The sequence below is a fragment of the Thunnus maccoyii genome, chromosome 19, assembly GCF_910596095.1.
Source record: "Thunnus maccoyii chromosome 19, fThuMac1.1, whole genome shotgun sequence".
NCBI lineage: Eukaryota > Metazoa > Chordata > Actinopteri > Scombriformes > Scombridae > Thunnus > Thunnus maccoyii.
Window position 1 is genome coordinate 7,233,601 of NC_056551.1, and position 27,990 is coordinate 7,261,590.

Here is a 27,990-nt window from a genome sequence, read left to right on the forward strand (position 1 = left end):
TTCCATATTAATGACAAATCTAGCAATATTTTACATTCTTCACTGCTATTTTTTAATAACATTAAACAAAAAAATTTAGCACTTTAGCAAATATTTTATTGCCTGTCTGTTTAGTAGTTAGCAGGATATAGCAAAAATCTATAAACTAATTTCATTGATATTTGGTGCAAAATTAGGCCATGTGTCAATGGAACAAATGACTGTTTTAAAAAAAAATAGATTCAGATCCAGAATTTAAAAAAAAAAAAAAACTTTTACAACAGTGACAGATGAGCATTTTTGCCAATTATACTACTACTATATGAATTACAACACTGACTCAATCCCATGTTTGTCTATCATTGATGCTGATCCAGATGTAGATCCATCATTTTTTGACATCTTGTATTACTAAAATAACATTTATAGGGTTGTGCAGCTTCTGTCGAGGTATGTGCTCTCTGAGTGCTTTTTAGTGGTCTCAAGGTAATTGTCATTAGAGCAGAAGGCTGTACAATGGTATGCTCTAGCGCACAGGAGCTACTAATTTCCAATTAAGTTACCACCTGCAACTTCCATTTATGCAACTCCAATAAATTAGAACTGTAAGCCCCAAACTGAGCCGTGTATCAAACTGTGAATTGTGCTTACTGTTCCACCCCTACCATTTATTGTCGCATTGCTGCAAGGATGAAGTCTCAAAGAAGTATATTAAATTCAGTCACTCCTAAAATGTCATTTTCAACAGGTGAAAGTCCTTTTTTGTGTGTACTTGTTCTTGTTTGGTAATTTCATGGCTTAAAACAAACCTGTCTGTACCGAGATATACAGGATAGTATATTTATAGTTGGTGATTAATGCAGATCATGTGGGACAGTGAATGTTTGCTATCTATTTTAGCAAATATATTAGCAATCTATTTTAAATTGTCACAGTGGCATTTGACACTCCCGTAAGTTGTGTTATAATGATGCATAATAATGTGCTCTGTATACTTTATGCCAGCTAACGGAGGAATAAAACAGTTGAAGAATAAAACATTTTTTAGTTACAGTAGCAGTTTAGCAGGTTAGCACACAGAAATGACTAGTCATTCTCTGTACATACAATACTTCTGTCCTGGAGCTTTGGTACACATTAAAGCTGCATATTAAAGCTTATAATGAACATTTACCATTTCATTTAGTAGACACTTTTATCCAAAGTGATGTACATCTGAGAGCTGATGCAACACAAGCAGGGATCTAGTCAGGAGAGTAAGTAACACGAGTAAGTGCCATAAAGCTAAGTTTGAGTCCGATAGGATGTAAATGCCAACAGGCGGTGCACAGAGGCAATGCATAGAGTTCATAGATTGCATAGAAGCAGATTATTTTTTTTTTTTTGTATTTTTGTTTTTTCTCTAACTTCAGTCCATCAAGTACAGAGGTGTTCGTGAAAGAGCTGGGTCTTTAGTTTTTTCTTTAAGATTGAGAAGGACTCTGCAAACCAGAGTTTGGTAACTCGTTCCACGACTGGGGTACTACAATTACAAGAGGCATCACACTGCACTTAATATGCTGTTCATATACAGCTTTCTGAAGAAAGAAGATATATAAATGTGAATATAAAGTGATTACAGTGCAGATAATGTGCAAATGTAGGACTTGAATTGTCAATTCACCCAATTTTTTGTCATCATTATAGTCTCCCTCTGTCTATTTGTATTTAATGTCAGCCTGTCTATCCACACCATTCTGGAAAGCAATGCGTCTCTTCAGAACTTGTGTACACAGACTTGCACATTCTACCTAATATGATGCATTTCTGTTTTTGTATTCAAGTCATTCACTTGCTGTCATTTTATAAACCTTGTCCAAAGTCAAACAGTAACTTATGCATATAGTACAAAATAAATCACAGCATTTGGGGTGTGTGTATTCTTGTACTTCTGTTTTTGTGAGGACCAATTTGGGTATTAGACCTCGAGAGTGAAGACATTTTTGGAAAGTGAGGGCATTTTGTTCAGCACTGAATTCAAAGGGCTGTTGGAGGTCAAGTCATGTTTAATGGCTGAGGTTAGAATTAGGTTTAGGTTTAACTTAGGACAATTGTTGAGGTCAGCTGTTTAGTAATAATAGGAATAAGGTAAGGGGCTAGAGAATGCATTGTGTCAATAAGGGTCCTCACAGCTGTAGAAGTAAAAATAAGTGTGTGCATATGTGTTGTACATGTTGTCCCTCTACAGTTCTGCAGGCAGCAAACATCATTCAGCTGTTAATAAGTTATATTTAAGTATGTTTTAATTAGTGCTAATGCTTAATCATATGAAATATGATTTCCTTGTTCTGCCAGTATGCATTTACAGCCCGTTCTCACTCCCAATTTCAACCCAACCCCTCCCAACTACGTCACATATCGAACCTTGGTCAGGACCCCATGGCATCACTTTTTAACGCACTGGGTACCACTTTAGTGTTATTTTTCAACATGCAGGGTAGTCCGATACTCTTCTGTTGAAGTCCCACAATGTCTGAAATAGACGCCATGAGACCAATGAGGTCTATATAAGGTGACAAATTTCAGCCTGGTCGCCAGAATAAAACATTGTATGTTTGTGCAAACCACAGATTCGTTGAATATGTACATTTCAACACATCAACACGTCAACACGTAATACAGAGCATAGTAACATTTCAACAATACGTATCATATTAACATTTCTGAAGTGACATACTTCACATGACATCTATATAAACTGACTTTCTTATTAGGAGGTGGACGGGTTGGTGGATGGCTTGTAACGCTGTCGCCATTTTTATTTTATTTTTTATTTTAACCCAAACCGTGATCTCTCCCTAATCTTAACCAAGTGATTTTTGTGCCTAAACCTAACCAGACCTTATCCACTGTGTTGTCACACCATAAAATATAATTATTTTTTAACAGTGACTACTGTGATTCTTTGCTTTGAAAAATGATGCTAAAGGGGTACCCAGTGCATTAAAAAGTGACGCCACAGGGTCCTGACCAAGCTTCGACATGTGACGAGTTGGGAGTGAGAACATGTTGGCATTTTCTCACATAGAGAAAAAATAGGTAAAGTTGTTCTTTATTTATGTAATTGTTTTGAGTTTTGAAAAAAGGATCAACTAAACATAAGATTAAACTGCCTGAACATGAAATTCAACCACCATCCAAAAATGTTTCAAAAATACAAAAATCTACTAGAAAAATAATATCTTACAATGTAAGTACCTCACCACACCAGTCCCTAGAATGATTAATACTGTTGTAAAATTCACTTTTTGCAAAGTAAAATTTTTCTTCAATGTATTTTTAACCCCTAAAACTCTTCCTTAAGGAAATAGTCTCTCTCCTAATATCTCTCTCTCTCTCTCTCTCTATCACTCTCTCTCAATCTCTCTCTCTCTCGCTCTCTCTCTGAGTATAACACTCACACACACACAATTATAATCTTAGCGAATCAAAAAATGAGAGGTCTCCCACCACTCAAATTACAAACTCCATACCTGTGGCAACATTTACAACCACTAGATCTTGAATTCTCTCATAATATTTAAAGTATTAACAATCGTTAGATCCCTATTACTGCTTCTTGTCATCCCTGTCATCATCCACTTCCTACTCAGAAACACTGCCATTTCAGCCTGTCCAAACAAAATTAACACCCTCCCTCCTTCTATGCCTTTGTAGACTAACTCATTGTTAATTGTCAAATCTCCAGCCATTAACAGCAAAGCAGCTGACAGAAAATTGATCATGAAAGCAGAGAGGTGCTGAGGGAAGGTAAAAATACTTTTGAAAGCAACATTGTCATGAAATATGAATATCCTTAATCTGAGCTATACTCAGAGTGAGACCAGAAGAGAGCCCTGGGTCAAGGATGTGTCCCTTGACATATAGTGCAATCGGAATGTATTAGGACAGCAATGTGTTGGCTCTGTACTGCAGCATGTAAAATTTGAAATCATACCAGACTAAAGGTTAAAGTGGTGACTGTCAGCTTTACTTGGAGGATGTTTACATTAGATGAAAAGTACAGGAATTGCTGTCCTTTTTACAGTGCTCCCCCAATGATAAGGGACAGAGTAGAATTTGACCAGTTTACATAAACATAAAATTATGCCATTATCTTAAATAATTGGTTGCAAATCCTTCACAGACCCTGTTCACAGCCCACAGACATCTGCAAACACTTATGGCAGGGTATCTTCCCTTGTGTGTGTCTTAAACACTAGTCAGGTGCTCATAGCCTTCAAAGCAGAACCTTTTTGACACAATGTAATTTATAGTGAGCAGGACAGGACCTAAAATAGACCCTTGAGGAACTCCTTAATAAGGTAAGGAGCTCAGGTCCTGAGTTACCCAATGTTATAGACTAGATCATACATGTGAGCAGGTAATTTGGGATGGAACATATCTGGTGTGGATGGGCATGGTGTCCCTGAAACCTTTTGTGCAAGAGTTTTACGCAAATTTGGTGGAGGAATCTGAAACATCTGTGAACAGGTCTCTAGGTCCTGGAAGCCTTACCCTTAACGGTTTTTGAGACTAGGGTGCTGACATTGCTCACATCCTCTTTTGTATTAAACTAGATATACTAGATATTCCAGTGAATGCAGGATTGTAAAACTTCTTGAAATGGGGAAAGGGTGAATCTAGACTGTCCACGAAAATGGAGATGGTGAGTGCTGATAACACAGGAGAGTAAGGAAAATCACAGCATGTCTCACCTTGAAGTAGAAAAGACTCCTGGTTATTCTTTGATAAAGTAAAAAATGCATCTGATTTCCATTTTCAAATTAACATAGAGGTCATAGGGGTCTTGCAAAAGTTGGCAAATCTTCCGAACTGTATGTGCAGGGCTTGTGCTATTACTGAGAAAACAGTGAATGATCTAAACTCCTTGGAGTTCTTGTTTTTTTTTGGTTTTTTTTTACATTTCAGCAGTGAGTCTCTTGATATCTTAACCTTTAACAGATGTATAGAATCTTTGTCCAGATGCTCGCCATGCTTGAGAAGCCCATGTTCAGAATATTAATGTTTGAGAGACGCAGCCTTTCAGTTAAGTGCACTTTTGCAGAAACCAGTGTTATGACCCGTGATCATATGAGGACTAATAAAAAGGATGGTATGCAAAGTATAGATGGTAATTCTTGTTTTAGCTGCTTTAAGAACAAGAAGAACTAATAAAATCATCACCCACTGGTGAGAGATGTATAATTCTTCACTGTGTATAGCGAGGAGAAAGGACTTAAGGAAATGTAATACATTACACTTCCTATTTTTTCTCCTGAAGATCCCTGAGATTTTCATCTATTTTTTCCACTCATATGATTCAGCTCTTCTGGTAGCCATTTAACAAAGAACAAAAATTATTCTTCACATGGTAAACCTGTTGGGAAAAATGTGAATCCTTTTTTCTTCCAGAGGATACTGAATTTGTGTTCTTTCCATGGCTCATTTGTAAAAAATATCTAAAAAAAATGGCTTGATTTTCATAGCAATAATTTCTCTGTCTTTTATTCTCTTTTAGGTCCATTGCTGTCTGATAGACGAGTGACACACCTCCTCTTTCCTCTCCTCCTCCTCTTGCGGGCTCCTCTACTGTTCAGCTTTGGTGAGCGCACCTGCCCCAATAGCTGTCGATGTGAGGGGAAAACTGTCCATTGTGATTCATCTGGCTTCTTAGATGTTCCAGAAAACATTTCAGTAGGCTGCCAGGGCCTCTCTCTGCGCTACAATGAACTGCACACCCTGCTACCGTATCAATTTGCTCACCTCAGTCAGCTTCTCTGGATTTACTTGGACCACAATCAGATTTCAGCTGTTGACAGTCGAGCATTCCAGGGAGTCCGTAGGCTTAAAGAGCTAATACTGAGCTCCAACAAGATAACATCCCTGCACAATTCAACATTCCATGGAATTCCCAATCTCCGCAGTCTGGACTTGTCATACAACAAATTGGAAATCCTGCAACCAGGTCAATTCCATGGCCTACGAAAGCTGCAAAACCTACACCTACGCTCAAATGGTCTTTCCAACATCCCGATTCGAGCCTTCCTGGAATGCCGAAGTTTGGAGTTTCTGGATTTGGGCTACAATCGAATCAAGGCTCTTACACGCACCACCTTTTTGGGGCTACAGAAGCTGATGGAGTTGCATCTGGAGCACAACCAGTTCTCACGGATAAACTTTTTTCTGTTTCCACGCTTAGCCAACCTGAGATCACTCTATCTGCAGTGGAATCGCATTAGGGTGGTCAACCAGGGGCTTCCGTGGACTTGGTATACACTGCAGAAACTTGATCTGTCTGGAAATGAGATCCAGACCCTGGACCCAGCTGTGTTTCATTGCTTGCCCAACCTTCAAGTTCTCAACCTGGAATCCAACAAACTGTCCAATGTGTCTCAGGAGGCGGTGTCAGCATGGATCTCACTGACCTCCATCAGCCTTGCTGGGAACATGTGGGATTGTGGGACTGGCATATGTCCACTTGTGGCATGGTTGAGGAATTTTCGGGGCAGTAAAGACACCACCATGATTTGCAGCAGCCCAAAGTATCTCCAGGGAGAAAAAATTATGGAAGCCACAAGGAACCATGGTATTTGTGAGGAAACTGATTATGTTCTGACTGAAACACCCTCACCAATGTCAGACATAATTTCTGAAGCCACCACTGAACCAACCTTTGCCCCTACTAGCGGCTCTCCACCTATGCCACCAGCCAGCACCTTTGGTCCACTCCCACCATTCAGACCTCGACCTATTCCTCATCCTACCTTCCCAGGGCATATGAGCAAAGACCCAAGAGACTCAGTTGCTCGCACTCGACCAACCTACATACCACCCCCGGAGCTGGAACACATGACTCTGCACAAAGTGGTGGTGGGCAGCGTGGCCATCTTCTTCACCATGTCCCTAATCTTGACAATTATTTATGTGTTGTGGCGACGCTACCCAGGTGCAACCAGGTTGCTACAGCAGCGATCCATGGTAGGACGGAAGCGTCGCAAAAAGAGCCCAGAGCCAGAGCAGAACCTGAGCTCCCAGCTTCAAGAGTATTACATGAGCTACAACCCTGCTGCCACACCAGAAGCATTGGAGGTGCTAGGCAATGGCACTGGTTCCTGCACTTGCACAATTTCTGGCTCCAGGGAGTGTGAGGTATGATCCATCGCATCAGCCTAAAAATCAAAAATCAAAATCAAAATACAAAGGCTCATCAGAGAGGTAAATCCCTTATTAAGTATGCCCTGTAAAAAGACACTTTTGAATCACAGTTAAGCACCCTTGACTCTTCGTTCATGACACGCTTGACTTCAAATGTTCAATGTCTCCAATTATTCGGGTTTTTACTTTTACATTGAACCTTAAAGTGGAAAATCAAACTGTCTAATACAGGGGCAGCAAACCACAACATTAGTTATAACAATAAGGCAATAGAGAAATGTGTGTTTTCTGAGGTTAATTGAGTGTGGCTTTAATTACTTTTCTGTATCACAGTATTTATCTGTGTATTACTTGTTATCTAAATTCTTATTTCACAGCCACACCTTTTCATGTTATGTTGACTATAAGGGACCATGAATAATTGGACACTAACTATTTTGCAGACACCACTCCACATCAGCATTGCATGGCTCACATATATTAAGGTGCGTGTTTGGTGTGTGTGTTTGAGGGAGGGTGGGGTTTGGTAGTTGAGGATTGTGTGTGTGTGTGTGTGTGTGTGTGTGTGCTGGTACATGAATGTGCATGTAGGTGTATATGCAAATATAGATGGCCTGTGATGTGTCTATGGAACCTTTTTTCGCTGGGAATTTTTATTTTATTTTACTAAAATGCAAGCTTGTCCAAATTGCCATAACTCTATTCAGCTTGGTGTAAGACACAGTCTTATCAATTTTTACAAAATTGAGAGCAAGGGTGGATAAAGTGCTTTTCTATTGATTTGACAAAAGTTGCTTGAGAGGTTTTTAATACAATTAAATAGTGGAACTTGTTCATTACAAGTTTGAACATCCATTCTTGGTAACTGAGGTTTGTGATCTGCATGTTCTGTCTATAGATGCGCACTGTAACTGCTCTTCAATGTTAAACTGAGTTTCTCAGGAACAGCGCACACTTCCCCAGTTGTGTGGGGAGATTTATGGTAATCTGTACAGAGGCAAGGCAATACGGTAATCCCAAAGCTTATGATATGGCTTAAATGTGGATCCCTCTGCTGTGATAAGGAGTATATTTATAAACCAGGGTAATTACAATCACCCGCCTGAAAACTCAAAACTGCAGGTCGTCTTTGTTTGATCTCAGGAAGCACGCTTTCTTAATTTAGAAAATGCAGCCTTTTAAAAACAACACACCTATGACTCACAAATGGATCCATCCATATTTTAAAGGTTAATTAAACCATGTTGTTTGCTAAATATTTATTGACAAATGTGTCAAAAGTACTAAAAAAAAACAAAAAAACAAAAAAGGGTTATAATAACTCCTTAAATTGTAATTTCTCCTCTAGTCATAGTAAATTAGCTTGCTTTGACTCAATTTTCACAACAGACTCAAAATTTATAATTCTGAAATCTATATTCTGAATTTTGGGTCCACAATTTCATTATCTCATTATTGTGAAATAACAGTATCATACAAAAGGCAGTAAGAAAAAGATTTGAAACCTATGAAATCAACAGTAATGATTCCTTGAGATATTATGGATTTACTGAAACCTGACTGTATAGTGTAGAATACAGTGTATTGTTATAGAGTGTACATATTGTACAAGGCAAATCATTATTCATTTACTGTAGTAAAAAAAAGTAAAGTTAAAAAGTAAAGTATTCAGCAAGGACAATTGATTACATATAGCACAGTATATATTTTTTGGTGTGATCTGTAAGCATTACTGCAAAGTGAAGGTCAAATAAACATAAAGCAAGTCAACCAAGTCAGACCATTCTGTATGATATACAGAATTCTGTATATTATACAGAATATACATGCTGTATAATATAAAGAATGGTCTATATATCTCTTGATATGGACAAAGGAGAAGGACCAGCTTTTACCCTTTTACATGGACTGTAAATTTGCTCAAGCTCTTACTTGCAGTTTCGGCAATGTGTTCATTGCATCTTTCCTCATGCTTTGTGTTCAGAGGAAAGGTTCGGCAGTTAGTTTACTTACATGTAATGAATTTGTTGTGATTGTGGTGGATTATAATTATTGTAATGTATGAGGAATTTTAAAAGGCAACAGTGAAGAAGTATTATGGAACCAAAGTGATTTCTGGGCCTACATAAGCACCATTGAAAGAAGATATCTGTTTTTTGACAGATTTTCATGCCCGAAACTACAATTTTTGCTCACAATATGTATGCATCAAATTTAGTAAGGTAGCAGCTAATCGAGCAATCAGTTACTGCGATGAATGAGGGAGCACTTCAAAGTTACAGTCCAGTGATGTTATGGGGTAGGAGGCTATTCATGCAGAAAGTTTCGGCTCCTTTCTGAAATTCAATAATTTGACTCGCTCACTTCTTTAGTTTCAAGCGCAACTCCGCAACTCTCGTCTCCATGGTAAAGCAGAGAAGTCGAGACTTTGTTTGCTGAGGACATGTCAATCTTACAAACTTGCTACAAGATGAGCCACAGCTTAATGTAGCTTATGCCGTAGAACCTCCATCTCCATCCCCCGAATACACATTAGAAAAGAAACCCTACTTTTGTATTTGCAAACACAGGAACCAGGTCCCTGAGTATGCTTAGCGGCATCTGCCCAATACTGAGCTACTCTCTAGAGATAAAAAATGCAGTCGCAGAGTTTTCTCAGAACAAACAAACATAGGACTTGTGCAGTGGGTGTGAATAAATAACCAAAATCTATGCATAAGTTGCTTGTTATGTGGGCTCACTGGAGATTGCTAACCCAGCTTTCACACCAAACATGCAAGGGCCGATTCTCAGCCAGGTGTTGCAGCCAAAGTTCAATTAAGTTGAGCTTTGACCTTTAATAAGATAACCTCCCTGCTTTGCATCCAGTGACATTCTGGCATTGACAGGAGATTTAAATTAATGTATAAGGTTGACAATTTTACTGTAGAGAAGAATATAAGAGAAGTTTGTGCATCTCTGAATTCACAAAGTTATCTAGCTCTATACTCTTATCCTACTGGGACTTAGGTCAAGAAAATCACAAGCATGACAGAAAATATCAGAAATGATGGGGATGCCAGGTTAGTAAATTTATACTTTTTTATTAATGATTATTTATATTCTAAAGTAGTCTGTAGCATCTTAGTTAGCTGCTTTGTAGAACGTGTAAAAACGTAGTAATAAATGTGTGTTTGACGTCTTTTTATTTAAAAATTGAATTAGATATAGTCCAAACCTGTCATTTATGTATAATCAGTTTGAAGCTGTTGCCATGCTCTGTGCTAAATATAATATGTCATAAACAAATTCACATTATGACATGCTGATTTATTTAGTGATCTAAAAACAGGGCAAGAACATGTTGAGAGACCCAGGCGTATGCAGAGGTATGTACAGTCCTCTGCCTGCTGTGTTGGTCATACCGTTGGCACCAGTTTGACTGCAGTTTGCTACAAAACAAAAGCATTTTGATTCTCTCTTCTAACACTGCATATATTCTGGAGCAATCATCGCCAGTGTATTGTCTCTCTCTGCATAACCATAATCCAAATCTTATATCACAAACAGTCACTACTTTTCAAAATCTCTGAAGGGTGTCTACAATAGTTTGTTGGGAGGGGTTCTACACTGTTGCTTATTTCAGGCGTTTAATAATTGAGAAGCTGGCGTCAGCCTGGTTTAGTTTGATGAAAGTGCCATCTTGCTGGCCAGCACAGCTGGGCTGTGCCTTTCATTATGGCTCTGTGCAGCGTCAGCAGTCCCTGTGGAAGGCAATGTGGAAGAACAAAAGCCAACACAACACATTTACCCTGCTGTGGCTAGGATTCAGTGAGGTATTGTCAAGACTGGCAGAGAATGGTGTCAGAGCCCAGAAGGAAAACAGTTTGAACAGTTTGCTGTCTTTTTCTCCTTGGTCCTAAAGGTTTTGGGGCTGGAATCTCCAAACTTAAAAGCCCTTGCAGACCCTGACAGGTGTTATTATTTACTCTGACTGATTAGACCTCTGCTCAGGCTGAAGTCAGATGCAGCTATGCTGGGAGTTTAATGAGTTCACCAAAATCAACACACTAATGTTGTATTCACATCACACAGAACGTAAATGTGAGCAGCTGAATGGAAAATACAGTTCAGGTCATCTCAGGTAAGAATTGTGTGGCATTTCTGAAAGCTAAAATATCTCCCGCTTGGGCGAAAAGAACTACCGAAGTGTGAACAAACTGGTACCAAAATGACAGCAATGCACCTCTGGAAACCCAATTCTAACACCAGAAAAACTAGCTAATTAAAAGGAACCCTACATTGTTTTTGTCTAGTTGGATTAATTACATTTTTGAATAAATAAAAAAAATACTGAAAATGTGATTTGAAAGTGTGCAATTCTCAAATCACAAGAGCAACAATTTAAATTATAATTTACATAATTAACAGTGTCATAACAAGCTGCAGAAAGTGAAAATTTAAAGCAATGACTGTTGATTTCAAGGTTTATAACGACAACTTTGCAAATTTACTCAGTTGTTTCTGTGAGTTAGCGAAACAACAAAAAAGTCTTGGCTGTTGTCTGGTTGATATGCCCTCTGCACACTGGTGTCTGTAGTAATTTCACTTGGCCTAAGATGGCTTCATTTGCAAAAGAATCACCATTCTGAATTATTTAGAGGTTTGTAAATATAAGGAGTGGGCTATCAGTTTTTAACCAGCAGAGTGGCAAGTCTTTTCCTACATAAACAGTCTACGTGATTGACACACATCAGTTTCAGACAGGTAGCTAGGTAGCTCTGCAGTCGTTTGCTGTAAATGATAATAAGGATCCCTGGGCGGAACCAAATTGTTAAGCTGCAGATATGCACCTTAACCAATGGGCTTTGGGGTTGCCCCCCATAATGAATTATCCTAAAAAATGTGAGCTAAAATTGTATTTTTTTTCTTCTCTGACAGACCAGTAGGACTAAAAAAAACAACCATAGGATAACAAACAACTGCATTATTTTATCTCATTCTATATATGTAACAACAAATACAGGCCTGGAGTTTAATTTATAGACAACAATTGAAAATGATTGAAATTTAATCTCAATATTGGTAAGGAAAATCACACTTTCATATTTTCCTCAAATTTTTCAGTCCAAATGTTTGGTTTAACTTGTTAACTAACAGCTACAAATGCTGGCAATGGATGTAACTATCTTGGAGTCATTTGTGAGCACTTCCAAATTGTAACAGACGGTTTTACCATTAATCTACTCATTCTGCCGACACAGTGTGAGTCAACTTTTCCTATACGTCAAGATGTCAATCAAGCATCTGTGAGCATCTGTTCACACCTACACAGCCGGGGGAGATGAGATCTAAACAGACATGAGTAAATACAATGATTTGAGTGAATCATTAGTGTTTAAGGGCTTAATATCTAAAATACACAATCAGTGGTACAGTATACAGTATGGGTACACTATTTTATGCTCCACTATTGACACCCGGCTTTCTATGAAAAGATTATAATGTGATGGTATTATAATTGTTTAACTCTGATTTTCCCTTTGACATAGTTACCATTGAAGCATCTCTTTTCGCTTACTGTATATCCTCTTTTCATGAGCTGATAAAACACACTGGGGCGTATTTGATGAACTGACAAACTAGGTTAGTAGTTAAGAAGAACAGTCAGTGTTATTTTCAGGAATAAAAATGTCTTTAAAGTAGTGCATGCTTTGGGAGCAGTGACAAAAAACACTATTCATTGTACTGTATTCTTGACAGATTAAGTTGTTCAGTGATACTTGACTGTATTTTAACAACTTCAAACTAAAGAACATTGTCAGGTCATATTACTTTCAGTATATATATGTCTGTCATGTTCAAAGCCCAAATTACACATCGTCTACCAGCGAATTGAGCTTATTATAAAAGGTTTTGTTTTAAAACTGCTATCTCACTGACAGATTATGGAATATGATTAATTATGTTATATTTCCTATTATGTAGAAACCAATATCCTCATTGGTAGGGTTAATGGTAATAACTTCGATAACTTCAATTCAACTCAACTTCAATTGGAAAACATCTAGATTTCAGTTACATATGCTCCCGTATAGATTCATACTTTGCACATGTGGCCCTATAATGACAATGGAGATGTTCAAAAAAATGTTTGTCAGACTGAGGTAGTTAACTTTATACCTCTTATTATAAGAAAGAAGGACCACTGCAAATATGTTTGTTTCATGTTGTGTAATGTGTTTTTAAGATAGATTTGAGACAGAAGGAAACAAACTGCCACATCATAATTAATCAGTATGATACGGCAGATGTTTGAAAGTCAACAACAGCATGTACTTTAAAAGAACCGGTAAATGTATAGAAAAATCTTGTGGCCTAAACAATCACAGAAACAAAGTTTTAAGAAACCTACACTAGGTAACTGAGGTTGCGATTGTCTCTTGTGGGAGACAGAAAAAACAGATGTGCCAGTTCACCGTCTCTCTCTGGTCTTTTTCCTCAAGCACTCCCTGCATCTCAGAGATACTGTTCCTGTACCCCTCCTCTCCTCACACAGCTTTGAAGAGAGAGGGATGTCACACAGCCAGCCACAACGCTCACTTCGCATGTCCCCTGGCTAATTTCCCCTCCAGACCCGTTCCACTTGACAGGCATTCTTCCAAAAACCATTTAGAAGAACACTTTCATTTTCCGCTCCCTCTCCCCTTTACCTCATCAGTTTTAGGGAACCATTAAGAGCTTAAGTGCAAGCAGGCGAACACCACAGATTGAGATCTCAATGAATATACAGTAGGTCTCATATTCCTGATTCCAGTTGAGTTGTTTGCTCTCCTACTACTTTTTCTCCCCTCCAGGCACTGACTGTGTGCATCATGAAATCCTCTCTGGTCCGAAACTATTAAATTCATCATTTATGTTATCAAGCAAGATAGTTTTAAAAGACTGAATTATTAAGAGGTTTTTTATGGTTAATAGAAAGCTTTTTATGTTACTGATCAATTCAGTCTCTGAATTCCCATTGTGGTACATTCCAGTGGAAAAAAGATCACGTTTCTCCAGTGAGCCAATAAATTAACTGCTATCAATGGCAATGGAGGGCTAATGAGGGCAAGATGTACGCTTTTCAATGCTTGGCTCAAGTATTTTTCTGGTTGACAAAGCAAAGAGAGAAAAAAAAAAGAAAACGTATTCGTTTATCATCATTTCAAAATGCGGGTGGTGAGAACAGCTGCTTGGACGACAATGCAGGCGAACCCCTTGGTGCGACGTATTCCCACTTATTCAGTGCAGCAACCACTTAACTATCTCAGAGGGGCAATTTCATGCCCTCTTCCCTCGATTGCTAGGTCATCCTCAAAAGAACCCTGCAGAGGCTGCTGGATGATGATGCATGTGCTGAAATGTTGTAAACGTGGCTCTTTACCCCAGGCGCTCCTCCCTATCGCACATGCAAAAATACAGTCATACATACTCACCACAAACCCCAATGAGCGATGTATTATTAGCAGCATCTGGAGCCTGGCTTGCCCCTGCAGCTAAGACAAATAGGGATACTCTGTTTTACTGGATATCACAACAAAAACACAAAGAGAGAAGATTCAACAGCAGATTTTGGAAACTGTGTGTATGTGTGTATGTGTTTGTGTCTTAGACTACAAAGGGGAATACAGCTCAGTGGCACCTTATATAAAAGATCCACCCCCTCTATTGCCCTAAATTGAATTTTATAATCTCCTACCTGCCCCCCTTTTCCTCTTGCTGCAGGCTTTGGCAGACGCTGTATACTTCATCCTCAGATAACAGTGGCATCAACCCACCCACCTTCACTTGTTCTGTCAAAAACACACAAATAATCTTATTCTGCCAGTCTCTATAACTGCAAAGCCAGCATACATTCATACACATACTAAAATCTGCAGATACTGAATGGGAATAAGTGTGACCAGCAGTGTCATGACATTAGTGTACTGTAAGTGTAATTAAAGTGATACAACACACCTGCCCACACACTCTGACGCAGGATCTCTACAATGTGCAATCCAGTAACTTTACATGTGGACAGTAGTAAAATTGTAATATAGTGTTGAAACAATGAGTTGATTAATTGATGAGTTGATTGAAAGAAAACTAATCAACAGCAATTAGGATAATGGTTCAGTTTTTAAAAGTCATTTATCAAGGAAAAATTCCAAACATTTGCTGTTTACAGCTTTTCAAATGTGACAATTAGAGTTGTCACTGTAATCAGCCCTCCAGTCTATAACTGAAAGGATTTGTGTTTGACAGAGTGAATCTGCATCTACTATTTTGATGACTGATTGTTTATGTAGTTTTAAAAAAAAGAAAAAAAAATCCTAACATTATGCAGATCCAGCTTCTAAAAGAGGAGGTGAGGATCAAGCATAAATTGTGCTTTTGTTTGTCTTATGTGATAGCAAATAGTAATAGTAATACATAGCAATTAATCAAAAATTAGTTACCTTTAATCCCACTCCTGTCCTGGCCATGAAGCAATTTCTCTGTGCGACAACTGCACAAAATGGAGTACAAAATCCTTCATGTTCCATCCTAAATTCAGCCAAAGCTAGTATGAGCAGTATGAGTTTTTCAAATTGATCTTAATCTCTCTTTTGTGCAACATTCTCTCTTTGCATTTCTCCAAATAGTGTTTCCTTGCTGTGCCAGACTGAGGGAAACTGTCAGTTTCAATTGCCAGGAGAAAAACACCAGAAATAAACCTACAAGTGAATACCAGGCTTCATACTAGCTTTAGCTGAACTTTAGAATGCATTTTTTCCACAGAACTATGGATTCTGTCCCTCATCTCTTATAGTTCAGTCAGTTTTCAAGGTTTTGCATCATGGCTAGCATGTAGAGGACTGTTAGAACTGATTACAGCGTCCCATAACTCACAGCAGCGCTTTGAGCTAAAGTTTCATGGCATCCATCCAATACGAGAGAAAAAAGTCAGTTCCCGCACACCCTTATCACCTCTGCATTGATTTATTAAAAAGAGTCGACGTTTTGATCACAAGGACCTTTCTCAAGACATATCAATCACAAAGTGACACAGTGCTTAAATACAACCCATAAGTGCATGATAGTCCACAGCTGTGTTGGAGGTGTGTCCATGATCACATACAGCAGCTTATTCTTTCAAGATTCCCTCAACTGTCAAAACATACAATATCTATAGTCGTACACATTCAAAATCCTTTTGATATTACTAAAACAATTTTCAGGATAGTGGTTTATATATAAGACATATATAGCCAAAGTCTACAGTATACAAATACCCCATGGGGTTTTATTACTTTAGATTAGGGCTCGAATTAATCAAAATGATCAAATAGAAAAGGAGGAGGACATAGACCAACTCTTGACAACCTCACAAAAAAAGAGGTGAAAGAAGTCCATCTCTATTTAAAATGGTAGAAAAAACTTTTTTATGTAAAATACACAGGTCAATCATAAAAAAAAAATCTATTTTGGGTTGGTTGGGTTTGTTTCATAGGACATTTCACAGGAAAACCCTGAGATCCAGGTCCCAATGGTGTGAAGGTCTCTAATTCAATCCAATATGTTTCACGATTCAGGAGGGCTTCCTTTAAGTTGCCTCCTCATCTGGAAATTTGAACTCTCTACACCAGTACAATGTCGGTGGATGTTTCCACCATTCTAGTCTTCAAATATCTGGTTGCCATGCCGATATATACTTTACCACAAGGACACTTTATGAGGTTTATGACTTATTAAACCTTCCATTGTTGAACCTCTCATTCCTCATTAGCAGTTTCATTGCCGACCGTCAACAGGAAGACGCCAACTGAGTTTGGACAATGTGGGATAATAATGCCTACAGGCAGTCAGCTGGATTCAAAAGTGGAAAGACGGAGGCATCATGCTATTCCAGGTGCTATTTATATCGTTATAAGGTTGGAAGATAATGTGCAATCAGCCAAGAAGTGCCATGAAATCACCTCTGCGCAGATAGAGCATTGATGCGGCTCCTTATAGAGGCTTATGACCAATGACCAATGACCAATGACCAGCCCACCCTAACTATTAACAACTGCAACAAAGCTGTCTCTGCCAGATGTACTGTACTTCATGAACCTTGAAACTGTGAGGATGCATGCACAAAAAGCCTTTAAATACTTCATTCTTCTTCTAATGAGAGACAGGCGACCCAGATGAATTAAGAGTCTGAGCTTATGTGCTTTCATAACTTTGACTATAACAGCCCTCGGTAAGTATGTGGCAATTCATTGTTTTGTGGTACAAGGCCTACTAGGTAAAGAAATGTTCATTCAATGGAAGCTAGAAAATATTTTCACACTTTTTCCCTGATTTTAAGGATGTTTAGACTCATTCAGACTTTACATGAAGGACAGACATTAATTTGCTTGTCTGTACTGATTTTATCACATCTGGTATCTGTTTTGTACCACAGTATTTATCTAATTTTTTCTGGAATTTTTAATCAAAAGTTGCCAATAATATCAGAATCATATGCTATTGCATCTATCGCACAACACGTCTATATTTTATGCCCTTGTCTCTGCTTGATCTTTTTACTTGTAAGTTGCTTTTTTTCTAAAAAAAAAAAAAAAAAAAAAAAGTACTGTATTTGCAGTTTGGTTTTTTTTTTTCCTCTTGTCACATGAATTTTAATTTCACAAGGCTCTGGTTCTTTCTCTGCAAATGTTTGAATTATTAAAGTGCGGTTTTCAGAAGGGAGCAGAGACGTTTGTGGAGATCACATATTTTTTAATGGTGCCCTATAGGCATAATGTTCATTTGCAGGAATCAGGCAGCAGCCACAGCCACCCACGGAGGCCACTCCTTTTTGTAGAGTAGAGCAGTAGAACAGTGATGCTGCCTAGAGTTACTTTTCTACTTAGAGTGACCCCTGTTAGTTTGGAATGTTTTTATTTTATTTTATGCGAGCATAACAGAGGAAAAAATATAGAGAAAAAGTTTAAGAAAAAGTCTAAAGTTCTGCCCATCAGCTTGATCATCTTTTTTGTATTTAGTGTAAATGAAAACAGCCTGATTATTGTTCGTACACTGATGAACAGTCTGACACAACCAATGTTAATTACATATTTTCACACTTTATTTGGATTATACTACACAGATAATTGGCTTACTATAGTACTATAATGGCACACTAGTAACAGTTCATTTTAATCCCCTCTATTTATCATCTATAAGCAGTATATGAACAATTGATAAATTATGTACTTGTTAGCAGATATAAGGACATTCCCTTACAACAGCTCACTACAACTGAGTATGAACATGTACAAATCTATTGTAGGTAAGGGTTCAATCTTTGTTAATTGTTTAAAATGAATAACAATTATACAATATCATGTATATGCTTAAAACAATTTTACAGTGTTATTAAGCATTTTTTAAAACTGTTTGCACACATATAAAGCAGGTTTTATATATATTAAAACTATGTTGTGCATAATCAAACATTCATTAAGTGTTCTTCATAGGCACAGATGTAGTTGTTAACAAATACATGAACACACTTAAAAAATATTGGTTTAACACTACAGTAACCAATATAACCACTACCATTATTTATTGCATGTTATGAACAGTTTATTAATTATTTATATACTGATTATAAATATTAAATAGACAGGGTCAAAATAAACATGTCAGTTTGTTGGTCAGTTAAATCTTAGATGACTTTTAAAACAGTGTAAAGTAGTCAACAGATATTCCTTGTCTGGTTGATGGTGAATCCTTGGTTTGGAGTTGATTTTACCAAATATGCAGTATTATTAGATTTTTTATCCTTTTTGCATGAATTCTTGATTAAATTTTGTTTCTTTTTTCCAGTGCTGCCAAATTAATTCCCATCGAATTTAATCAGTTCTTGTAAAAACTAAATGATGTAAAGGACCCATTAAGTGGTTACCTATCATGAACTTTATGGTCTGTTACTCTGCACAAGGTGTGCATATGCTAACACAACACCACACAGGTGCTCTCCACTTTAATAGCAAACACATTTAGATCAGCTTGCCAGGGGAAGTGTAAGGTTGTGCATTGTGTATGTACTATGAGAAGGAACACAATGTGCAAAAATACCCTTATTATCAAAAACCAAGCTTAACATGTTTTGACATGATGTTTTTATCAGTTTTCGCACAAGACATTATTGCAGCTGATTGGGGAGCTACTTCCAAGTTCTAAGTTGTTGTTTTTTTATTTTATTTTGAACAGCAAGCTATTTTGTAGCTATTTGCACTGTATTTTTGTATGTTAAGTGTGTACATTTGTAGTAAACAGGTCTACTCATCAGATACAAGACTTTCTAGTTTTAGGGTCTCCATTGTAGTAAACACGAATCCGCTGGCCCTTTTTATACGAGGGCTGTTTGAAAAGTTCAAGGTATCACAATCAGGATCATGATAGCATTTGCATTCCATTTTCTTTTAAATGTCACATTACGCCTGTTATTTATTAACAGCTGAGCATGACACTGTCACTAATAGTTGTGGTAAGAGTGCTAATTGCACTATTGCACCCTCTGGCAAGTGTCAACAGCCACTCCAGTGGGTATTGGAGAGAAATGAGAAAGATGTCTCCTGCAGCTATTTGGCAGTTCTTCAGGATCAAGTCCTATTAAATCAGAAAGTCTCAGTTGATTTTGGACATGCAAATGAGATTTTCATGAAGAACTTTTAACAAAAGGATGAAAAGACAATCTAATGTCTTGTTGTTTCCACTTGTGTCCAAAGACATCAAACATAGCTGAACACATTTTTGTTATGGGCACCACTTGAGCACTACAGGGTACTGTCAGAAATTAAGCTAATGAATTGATTAAGCTAAATAAAAAGCTGAAAAAATAAAACTTAGTTAAGCATGCTTGTCCCTTTGGCCAGAAAACAGGAAACTAGAGGCCCAGTAGCCTAAAGACAAAACTGTGTTTGTTTTGTCTGATTAATAAGAGCCCAAGTCTTGATATATTTGGATGCATTTAAATTTTCATAGTATCCCTTAGAGACATCTAATTTTATATAATGGGTTTTATAATGTCTCGTTTTAACCCCCCTTATCCAAGCCAGGAAACTCATGAGGGATCATGAACATTTGGCCCTCACAGTTACACAAAACATTAAAACTGACACATCTATTTTTGCAACTCATGTATATAAAATATATATCATCAAATCGGGAGACAGTTTCATGAAATAATTGATACAATTACAATTTATCCTCATCGGAGCAATAAAAATCTTCAGAAAAACAGCCTTTTGATCAGTCAGAGCCATTTCAGATTCGAGGGTGGGAAAGTGTATGAGTAACACTTTTCTCCTCTTTCAACAAGCATCAATAATACAACTAAAAGAGGCACCATTTGCTGAGTCTGGTCTCCTGTGAATGTCATATTATATGCACCCCTGTCTTCAAAAAGCAAATGTCGTGTATACAATATGTGAGAAAATTGTTTTTCCAAGGTGGAAGGATTACATGAATTAGATCACTAGATACAAGGTGTTGTCTGGAACTGAAATAGTGGTGTAACTGGGTACAAGCTGGTCATTTTGGTCCCATTATCTTGTCATTTCAAGTGTCTTGTATCCAGATAAAATCCAGATGACATTTAATAAACTTGCATTTACACATAGCTACATGTACAGTATGCATCTCCGTTGGCAAATCTGATCAATGCAATGCAATCCGTCTTGGTTTTCCCGGGCTACACACAAGTCAGGGTCAGTTTCAGAGTTAGGTGGTAGTGCACATGAAGCTGTTTGGTAACTCCCGAAAATGCCCAAGGAAGAATAACTTCTGTACTTTTGGAGTTAATTACAACAATAATAGTTTAGCTAGAACTATAACTACAGCGAGAAATTTTCACTTTGATGAGACACGGAGGAAGACGGCTCATTTTAGTGTAATTTCAGTGTAACTTCAGCTGCGGTTATCATGGGGGACAGATCCTGTTAATGGCTATATCCACAGACTGCTTACGTACGTAGTTACACTCGGGAGAAATAAAGTTTACTTTTCAATATCTGGCAAGAATGCAATTGGATTTCAATCAATTGTAAATGGTTCTTGGCATTTACATGTAGCTTTTTTTGTGATTGGATAGCTATCCGATCTGCCCAAGATGCATTAAGTGTAAATGGGGTCAATGATACTGGTGACCTGGATTCGTTTCAAATCCCGTAAATGTCAACTGTTACCTAAATATTACCTTATCCCTTAACCATGACCGCATTTTAAAGCTCAACCCAAACTTTAAACAAAATTGTATTACCTACCTACTTAAAGTTACTTGTTAGCCTTCTTCTTCACATAGCAAACAGGGAGGTGGTTTAATTTTACACTTGAAGCTACAGCGAAGCCATCAAATACAACACCGTTGCTAAATGAGTGAATCCAATGTACTGTACAAGTGCTTGTATGGCTGCTAGAGGCTGATTCCCCAAAAAAATGAATATACTGATATAAATAGGAAAACCTGAATGTTTACCACCTGGTGTGAGTTTAATCTGTGGTCATCTGCAGTGCCTCTGAATCTGTACAGCTGACACTAAAGGACGAAAAAGGTTGAGGTGATTAAAAGTAATTAGTTTCAGCCTAATGGCATGCCACACTGTAGGGCATACTAGCTATAAGCCATGAAATATTATTATGAATATTTATCAGCTACAGTAAACATGTTGTTTTTCTTTTAGCATCACTAAGGATTTCAGGTCACCACAATCAGGTCTAATCACAATTACCAAAGCGTTCTAAGCTTCAGATTGGTTGTATTCACAGTAATTTCTATTTTAATTTCTAATTATTTAACTGTCTAGGATTTCTTTCATGTGTCCCTTTTTCTGTCTGGTTGACTTTACCCGCAGCCAGCTGAAACACTGCCATCAAAATGCCATCAATATACAGTATTTTCCATGTTCCACTCACCAATAGCTGTGCATGGTCAAAATCAATTGCTGAGGACTCCATCTATAGCCACATGGCATTATGAATAAACAATGGCCTGTTTGAAAGACTTAATTTGAGTTGACTGATTTCTATTTTATCTCTAGTAAAATGAGATTATACCTATATCTGCCCAAACTGAATATAATTAATCATCTAAAAAGGTTTTTATCATGATCATTACAATGTGACGGAGACCATTTTAATTTACATCTTTCTCTCTTACTGATGCCAAAAATCCCCTCCTGCACATAGTGGCCAAAATACTGTCCGGTAGAAATAATGGAATAATAAAAGTGTTTACAACAATTCTATCACACTTAATCATATTAAAATACATTGTATTGCCTCAAGACAGGCCTCTATTGAATTTCATTAACTCAACGTGTACACATTTTGATTCCATATAAAGACGTGTACTGAATCAGCGTCAGAAGGAAAGATACAAACCCAAAAAGAAGTAACACTTCCACATTAAATGGCAAAAAAATATTTAGCAAAACTGAACAATAACTGAGAAGACTTGCTGCTGCACACTTTTGTACTATACTATATGAAATCACAGACCATACTCTTGGCTCCCTTGTGTGGCTTTGGGAATGAGTTATTCATGCTTATAAAATGTTGATTAATTGGACTGTCTCTGACCACAGAAATAATACACTCTGAACTCTCATTGAGGGTGACTTTTTCATCCCTCAATTAGTTATTATTGGGTTATTTCATACAGCAAGTCATTACGGTCCGTCTAACAATTATCTCCTTAATTTCCCATGTAAAAATAAGTCAATAATAGAAAATTAGAAAACTGACTTCAGTTTTGTCCTTTGCAGCTATGAGTAATCACAGTAGATTGATCTCTTTCACCTATTCTCACATATGACCCCAATACAGACAAGATGACCTTGAATGGGGACAAACTTATTTTTATAAAAAATGTCCTGGGCTGAGATGAGAGGTTCTTCAGGGAGCCAACAGGGCCAATGCAGAGCCGCTGTGACACTCAGTTTCAAACGGGGCCCCAAAAGACATGTGGGAAAAGTGAGAGGATAGGATTTGAATATAGACACAGTTGCATAGTAGCCAGAATGTACAATGCAGAGCAGGGCTGGGGGAGATGTGCCTTAGGAATGTGGAAATTTGTCAACTGTCAGAATTTTTTATGCACTGCTTCTAGCAAAGAAGCAATTCCTGTGTCTGGTTGTATGAAGCCGTTGGGGGCATTGTTGACAATCAGTGAGCAGCACTGCTTTATTTGGTTTGATTTTTTGCATTATAATGAAGTACCTTGATTTTCAGGTATACAATTCAGTCTGTCTTAAAATAATAATCTTGTGCCCAAATAAACATTGGAATAGGTTTTTCTTTCCATAATCATTCCTCCTGTTCATATGGGCATGTGACTGTTGTTTTAAAACAAAAAAAATGTGAACCTATCCTTTAAGGCCATATGAGACTAGTGTGAAAAATGAGAATTACAAAAAAACAAAACATAATATAAAAACTCAAGATATAAAAAAGCATAAATATATGTAAAAATGTACATTTGTCATAATTTTAAAACAAACTGAACAATAAGTTTGTACAAGCTCAAGTGCAAAAATGCTAATTTGTATTTTGCAATTTGAAATGATTCACAGAGGACAGTGCTGGACAAAGCAGAGGGTATACAGAAGTCAGAGGATAGAATTCGCTATCCTAAGGACTGAGGAAAGAAGCTTTATCTGAGTCTCTCTGTGCTGGACTTGTGGCTATGGAGGCGTTTGCCTGAGCGCATAAGCTGGAATAGTTTATTGCCGGGGTAGTGAGGATCCTTCATAATCCTTCTAGCTCTGGTTCTATATCTTCTGGTGTATAAGTCCTGCAGAACAGGGAGTGCAGATCTGATGGTATGCTCAGTTGAGCGCTACACTCCAGCTCTACGGTCCTAAGCAGAGCATTTCCCAGTTCCCCCTTGCACCATAGAAACAGGTGCCTCTACTCTTCAGATCTGGGGACAGATGCATAAATGATGCGTACGCACAAAAAACATGTGTACACCATTTCCACGCATAAACGGGTGTTTATAAACACAGAATGTGTGGTGAGAATGTGCACACCTCATGCATTCTTCAGACCAGGCGTACACATGTTTCTCTAAAGGAATCTGACGGTGATGTGATGAGGTGGAGATGAAATATAAGCTGAGAGATGGAATCTTTTAGTAAAACATTGTTTGTTTTGGTTGACAAACAACTGCACTGATTGTGTGTTTTTTTGTGTGTGTATTTACACAGAAATTTGTATAATGCACATCAAAGGCACATTTATAAACATAACATTGATTAATTACTTTTGTGTGATTAATTTTATCATTCTTTTAATGCAGATAGGAGTCCACATTTTATTTTATCCTTAGTTGTGTCTCACCTTGGTTGTGTTGGTTTAGATATGAGCGCTACAAACGAATCATTGATTACATTTCTGAGATATAACTGCTGACGATGGTTCACAGTCCATGTGATGAAATAATGATATGGATGATGATATGAAGAGCCACACAGCTGTGCGTAATGGTCACATGGAATGACAGCTGTTCTGCTGTTGGAAAACCTTGCTGGTGCTGTGAAACTGCACTTTGTCTTTCCTGTTTGTTTTTATGACAGGTGAACAAACTAGTGGAGCAGGCGGCAAATGGATATGAAAACAGCTGGTTCAGTGCATGTCTTCTTCCATTTATGGCTAATTGTGGGAGTGGAAATGAGGCTTGTGCACATGCGCCCAGTTCCTCAATGACTAAGATTTAATAAAACAGAACCATGCATATGCCCGGCTTTATAAATCTGATAAAAAGAACGCGTATGCAAGAATATGCATATTTATGCATATTGGCTTTGTGTGTATACACAGTTTTAGTCATGAATCTACACAGAGTTTTATGCATCTGGCCCCTGGCCTTTCACTACTGCATCATCAGCAAACTTGGACGATGGAGTTGGATCTGTTCCTGACCACACATAATTGTCAATCAGACAGTTCAGCAGCTTTCCACACAGCATGAGAAAAAATGAAAACTACTTAGATTTGAACCTGAAAGGTTTTTTAAAAATGACAAAATTAGTCTTTGATTTCATATTTATCAGACGAAAAAAATTCAATTTCAAGATGACATTTTCCAGTTTTCTATTATTTTTACTTCAATATAATATTAAACTGAGAAGCAATGCATGTGTCATTGCTGATCTCAGCCCACTGACTTGGGTATGTAGGTATAGATATTGCATATGTTTGAAGGACAGCTGTAGGGGAATGGCGAAAGGAAATGTGGCCAAAACTGCTGAGGCTAACATATCTTTACCTGCAGAGATAGTGAAGAGATGGGGAGAATTCACAGGTTCGAGTGTGAGTAAGAAAGAGAGAGTAAGACCTGTGTGTGTGCGTGATAGAGGGAGGTGGAGAAAGAGGGAATGAGGTAAGCCTATGCTTGTAACAGAGGTAAGTTTAGGTGATGCACATGTCAGTTGGAAACATTTTAATATCCCGTTGTCCGTGGCTCAGCACAACGCACGACTCTATTCGTGTTATTAAAGTGTATTCATAATTTTAGAGCAGATAATTAGTGAACCTTTGTGTGATGAAACCTATTTCAAAATTGGTCAAAACTAAAAAACCTACAAACCAAGCCTATGCCTAGTCATACTTATCAAGCTGATATCAGCCCTTTGATATTTAGATAGGCTTCATGCTGCCTAGCAACACAGGCAGTGGGAATTCTAAGGCACAGGAACTATTATTTTTATGATATTTCTAACAAAAGCAAGATTAGATTACTCATATAGCTAGTGTTGATGGTATTAGTGGGATAACACCCTACGAGTAATGGATGATGTTGTGTCCATGTCCTCTTTAACACTTGTGGAAAATGATACATGTATCCGAACAAGTGTTATTTCTTCCTGTCTTTATGTATTTTTTGGTTCCAGACATGTGAAACAATTTTTTTGGGGCACCACATGATATATACAGAGAGACACTTAGGGGTTAAAAAAAGCTGCTTCTCCTAATGTGGTCATCCATCACCTCCATAAATCACAATCATCATAAATCACAACACTCAAGCACAGATAAAACATGCATGTGCATGCACTTACATAAATATACGCACACACTGAGACATTTCATCATGCTCAGTTTGCTTCCAACCATAACTCGCTGGATCAGATTTCCTCAGGGAGATCTTTGAGCTCTACCTTGACCACAGTTTGCATCTCTTGCTACCTAATGCACACACAGAATCTCTCTCTGTTTAAATTCAAATGATGTTCTTTTAGAGCAGCTTACTCTCACGGCCCACTTAGATGTGGGTCACTATATCTTCACGCCTCATGAAATATGTTTTGTTTTGTTAGAGAGAGGAATTGTGAAGAGGATGAACACAGTTAAGCTCAGTTAAACTACTTTTCTCTTTCTGCAGTGTTTCTTTTCAGACACTGTTGTTACCCGACAAACTGACATCTTCATACTAGCAATTAAAAATGAATAGAAATTTGAGTTAAAATGTTCCAATTTTCAAAACAGCATTCACTAGAACTCCATCATGGCTGGGTGGTACTGTTGAGGTTGTTCTGACGGTTTGAATTAGGTGATAAGGTCACCATAATGTGTTCTCCCTTTTACATGCAAATCAAACAGGATGTGAACGAATAAGCTTCCATTTCTAGTGACTGCTGTTAAGCCTCTGTTTGCTGTACATCCAGTGATTACATGCAGCTCGTGCCTACAGACATTGTAATCATGTATTTGTGGTATTTTATTAATGCAGTTTGCTTATCATTGGTTTTCCTTTATTGGTATCCTGTAAATTTCAGAGTGCTGTCATTGCAAAGTTTGCATTTTCATTCTAAGTCATAAAGTATGACTGCAGGCAAAATATTACACTTGCTGTCAAGATTTATATATTCATACATTCATGCCTTCAAAACTAATATTAATCATGGTACATATTTTTTATGTATTTAGAAAGAGATTGACATACATTTCAAAGCAAGAAACCATAGTTTGTGCATTATATTATATATATTATTCTTTAGCTTTTAATTCATATTAGACATGACATCTCTTTCCAGATGTTTGTGGAAATAACAGCTGAGATTTATAAGTCAGATGGACAAAAATGAAACAGACAATTAAGATAATGGCATTTTGTACAGCGTCGTTAATTTGTTGTGTTAATAGTCAGTCATGACTGCTGTGACCGTGCTTACCCACAAGAGTAAACTGGAAACAGAATTAGAGGCATTTAATGAATGGCTTTTTGTCAGGCCATTAGGAAACCACCGCAGCAGGAAGTCCGTTATTTTACCTTTTATTTCCATCAAACACTGTTTTGTTATTAAAGAGAGGATCCCAATTACTCCAAACCAACTTTGCTTTGTTTATAAGCTACCAAAACATGAAAAATAAATTAATTAATACTGAAATTTATGCAAATTATTCAATAAGAAATATCTCTAACACTTTCTATGATGCCCATGTCTATAATGCCTTATAAACATACTTATAAGGCATTATAATCTGCTTATAGCAGTGTATAGTTATAGTTATAAGCACTCAGAAATATTCATAATGATTTATAACAATAATCATTGTTATACACATTATAAAGCATTTTATAATGACTTATAAGGTCAAGTATCATAATACTTCATAATTTTCTGGTCACTCAACATTTTTTTGCAAGGATCATAGTGTATTATAATTCTCATAGTTGCAATACATTATAATCATTTTATAATGCATTAATTATACAGTGCTATAAGCAGATTATAACATATAAGTATGTTTATAATGCATTATAGACATGAACTTCATAGAAAATGTTACCGAAATATCATTTGGTCTTGA

At 37.3% G+C, this 27,990-nt stretch overlaps 1 protein-coding gene across 1 annotated transcript in view; it reads left to right on the top strand.

The window, feature by feature from the left end:
• lrrtm4l1 (leucine rich repeat transmembrane neuronal 4 like 1) overlaps positions 1-27,990 on the top strand; it is a 49,314-nt gene that overhangs the window by 14,220 nt on the left and 7,104 nt on the right. Inside the window, exon 2 of the mRNA XM_042395353.1 lies at positions 5,519-7,149. Coding sequence (XP_042251287.1) covers positions 5,519-7,149 — 1,631 coding nt within the window. The remainder of the gene's footprint in view (positions 1-5,518; positions 7,150-27,990) is intronic.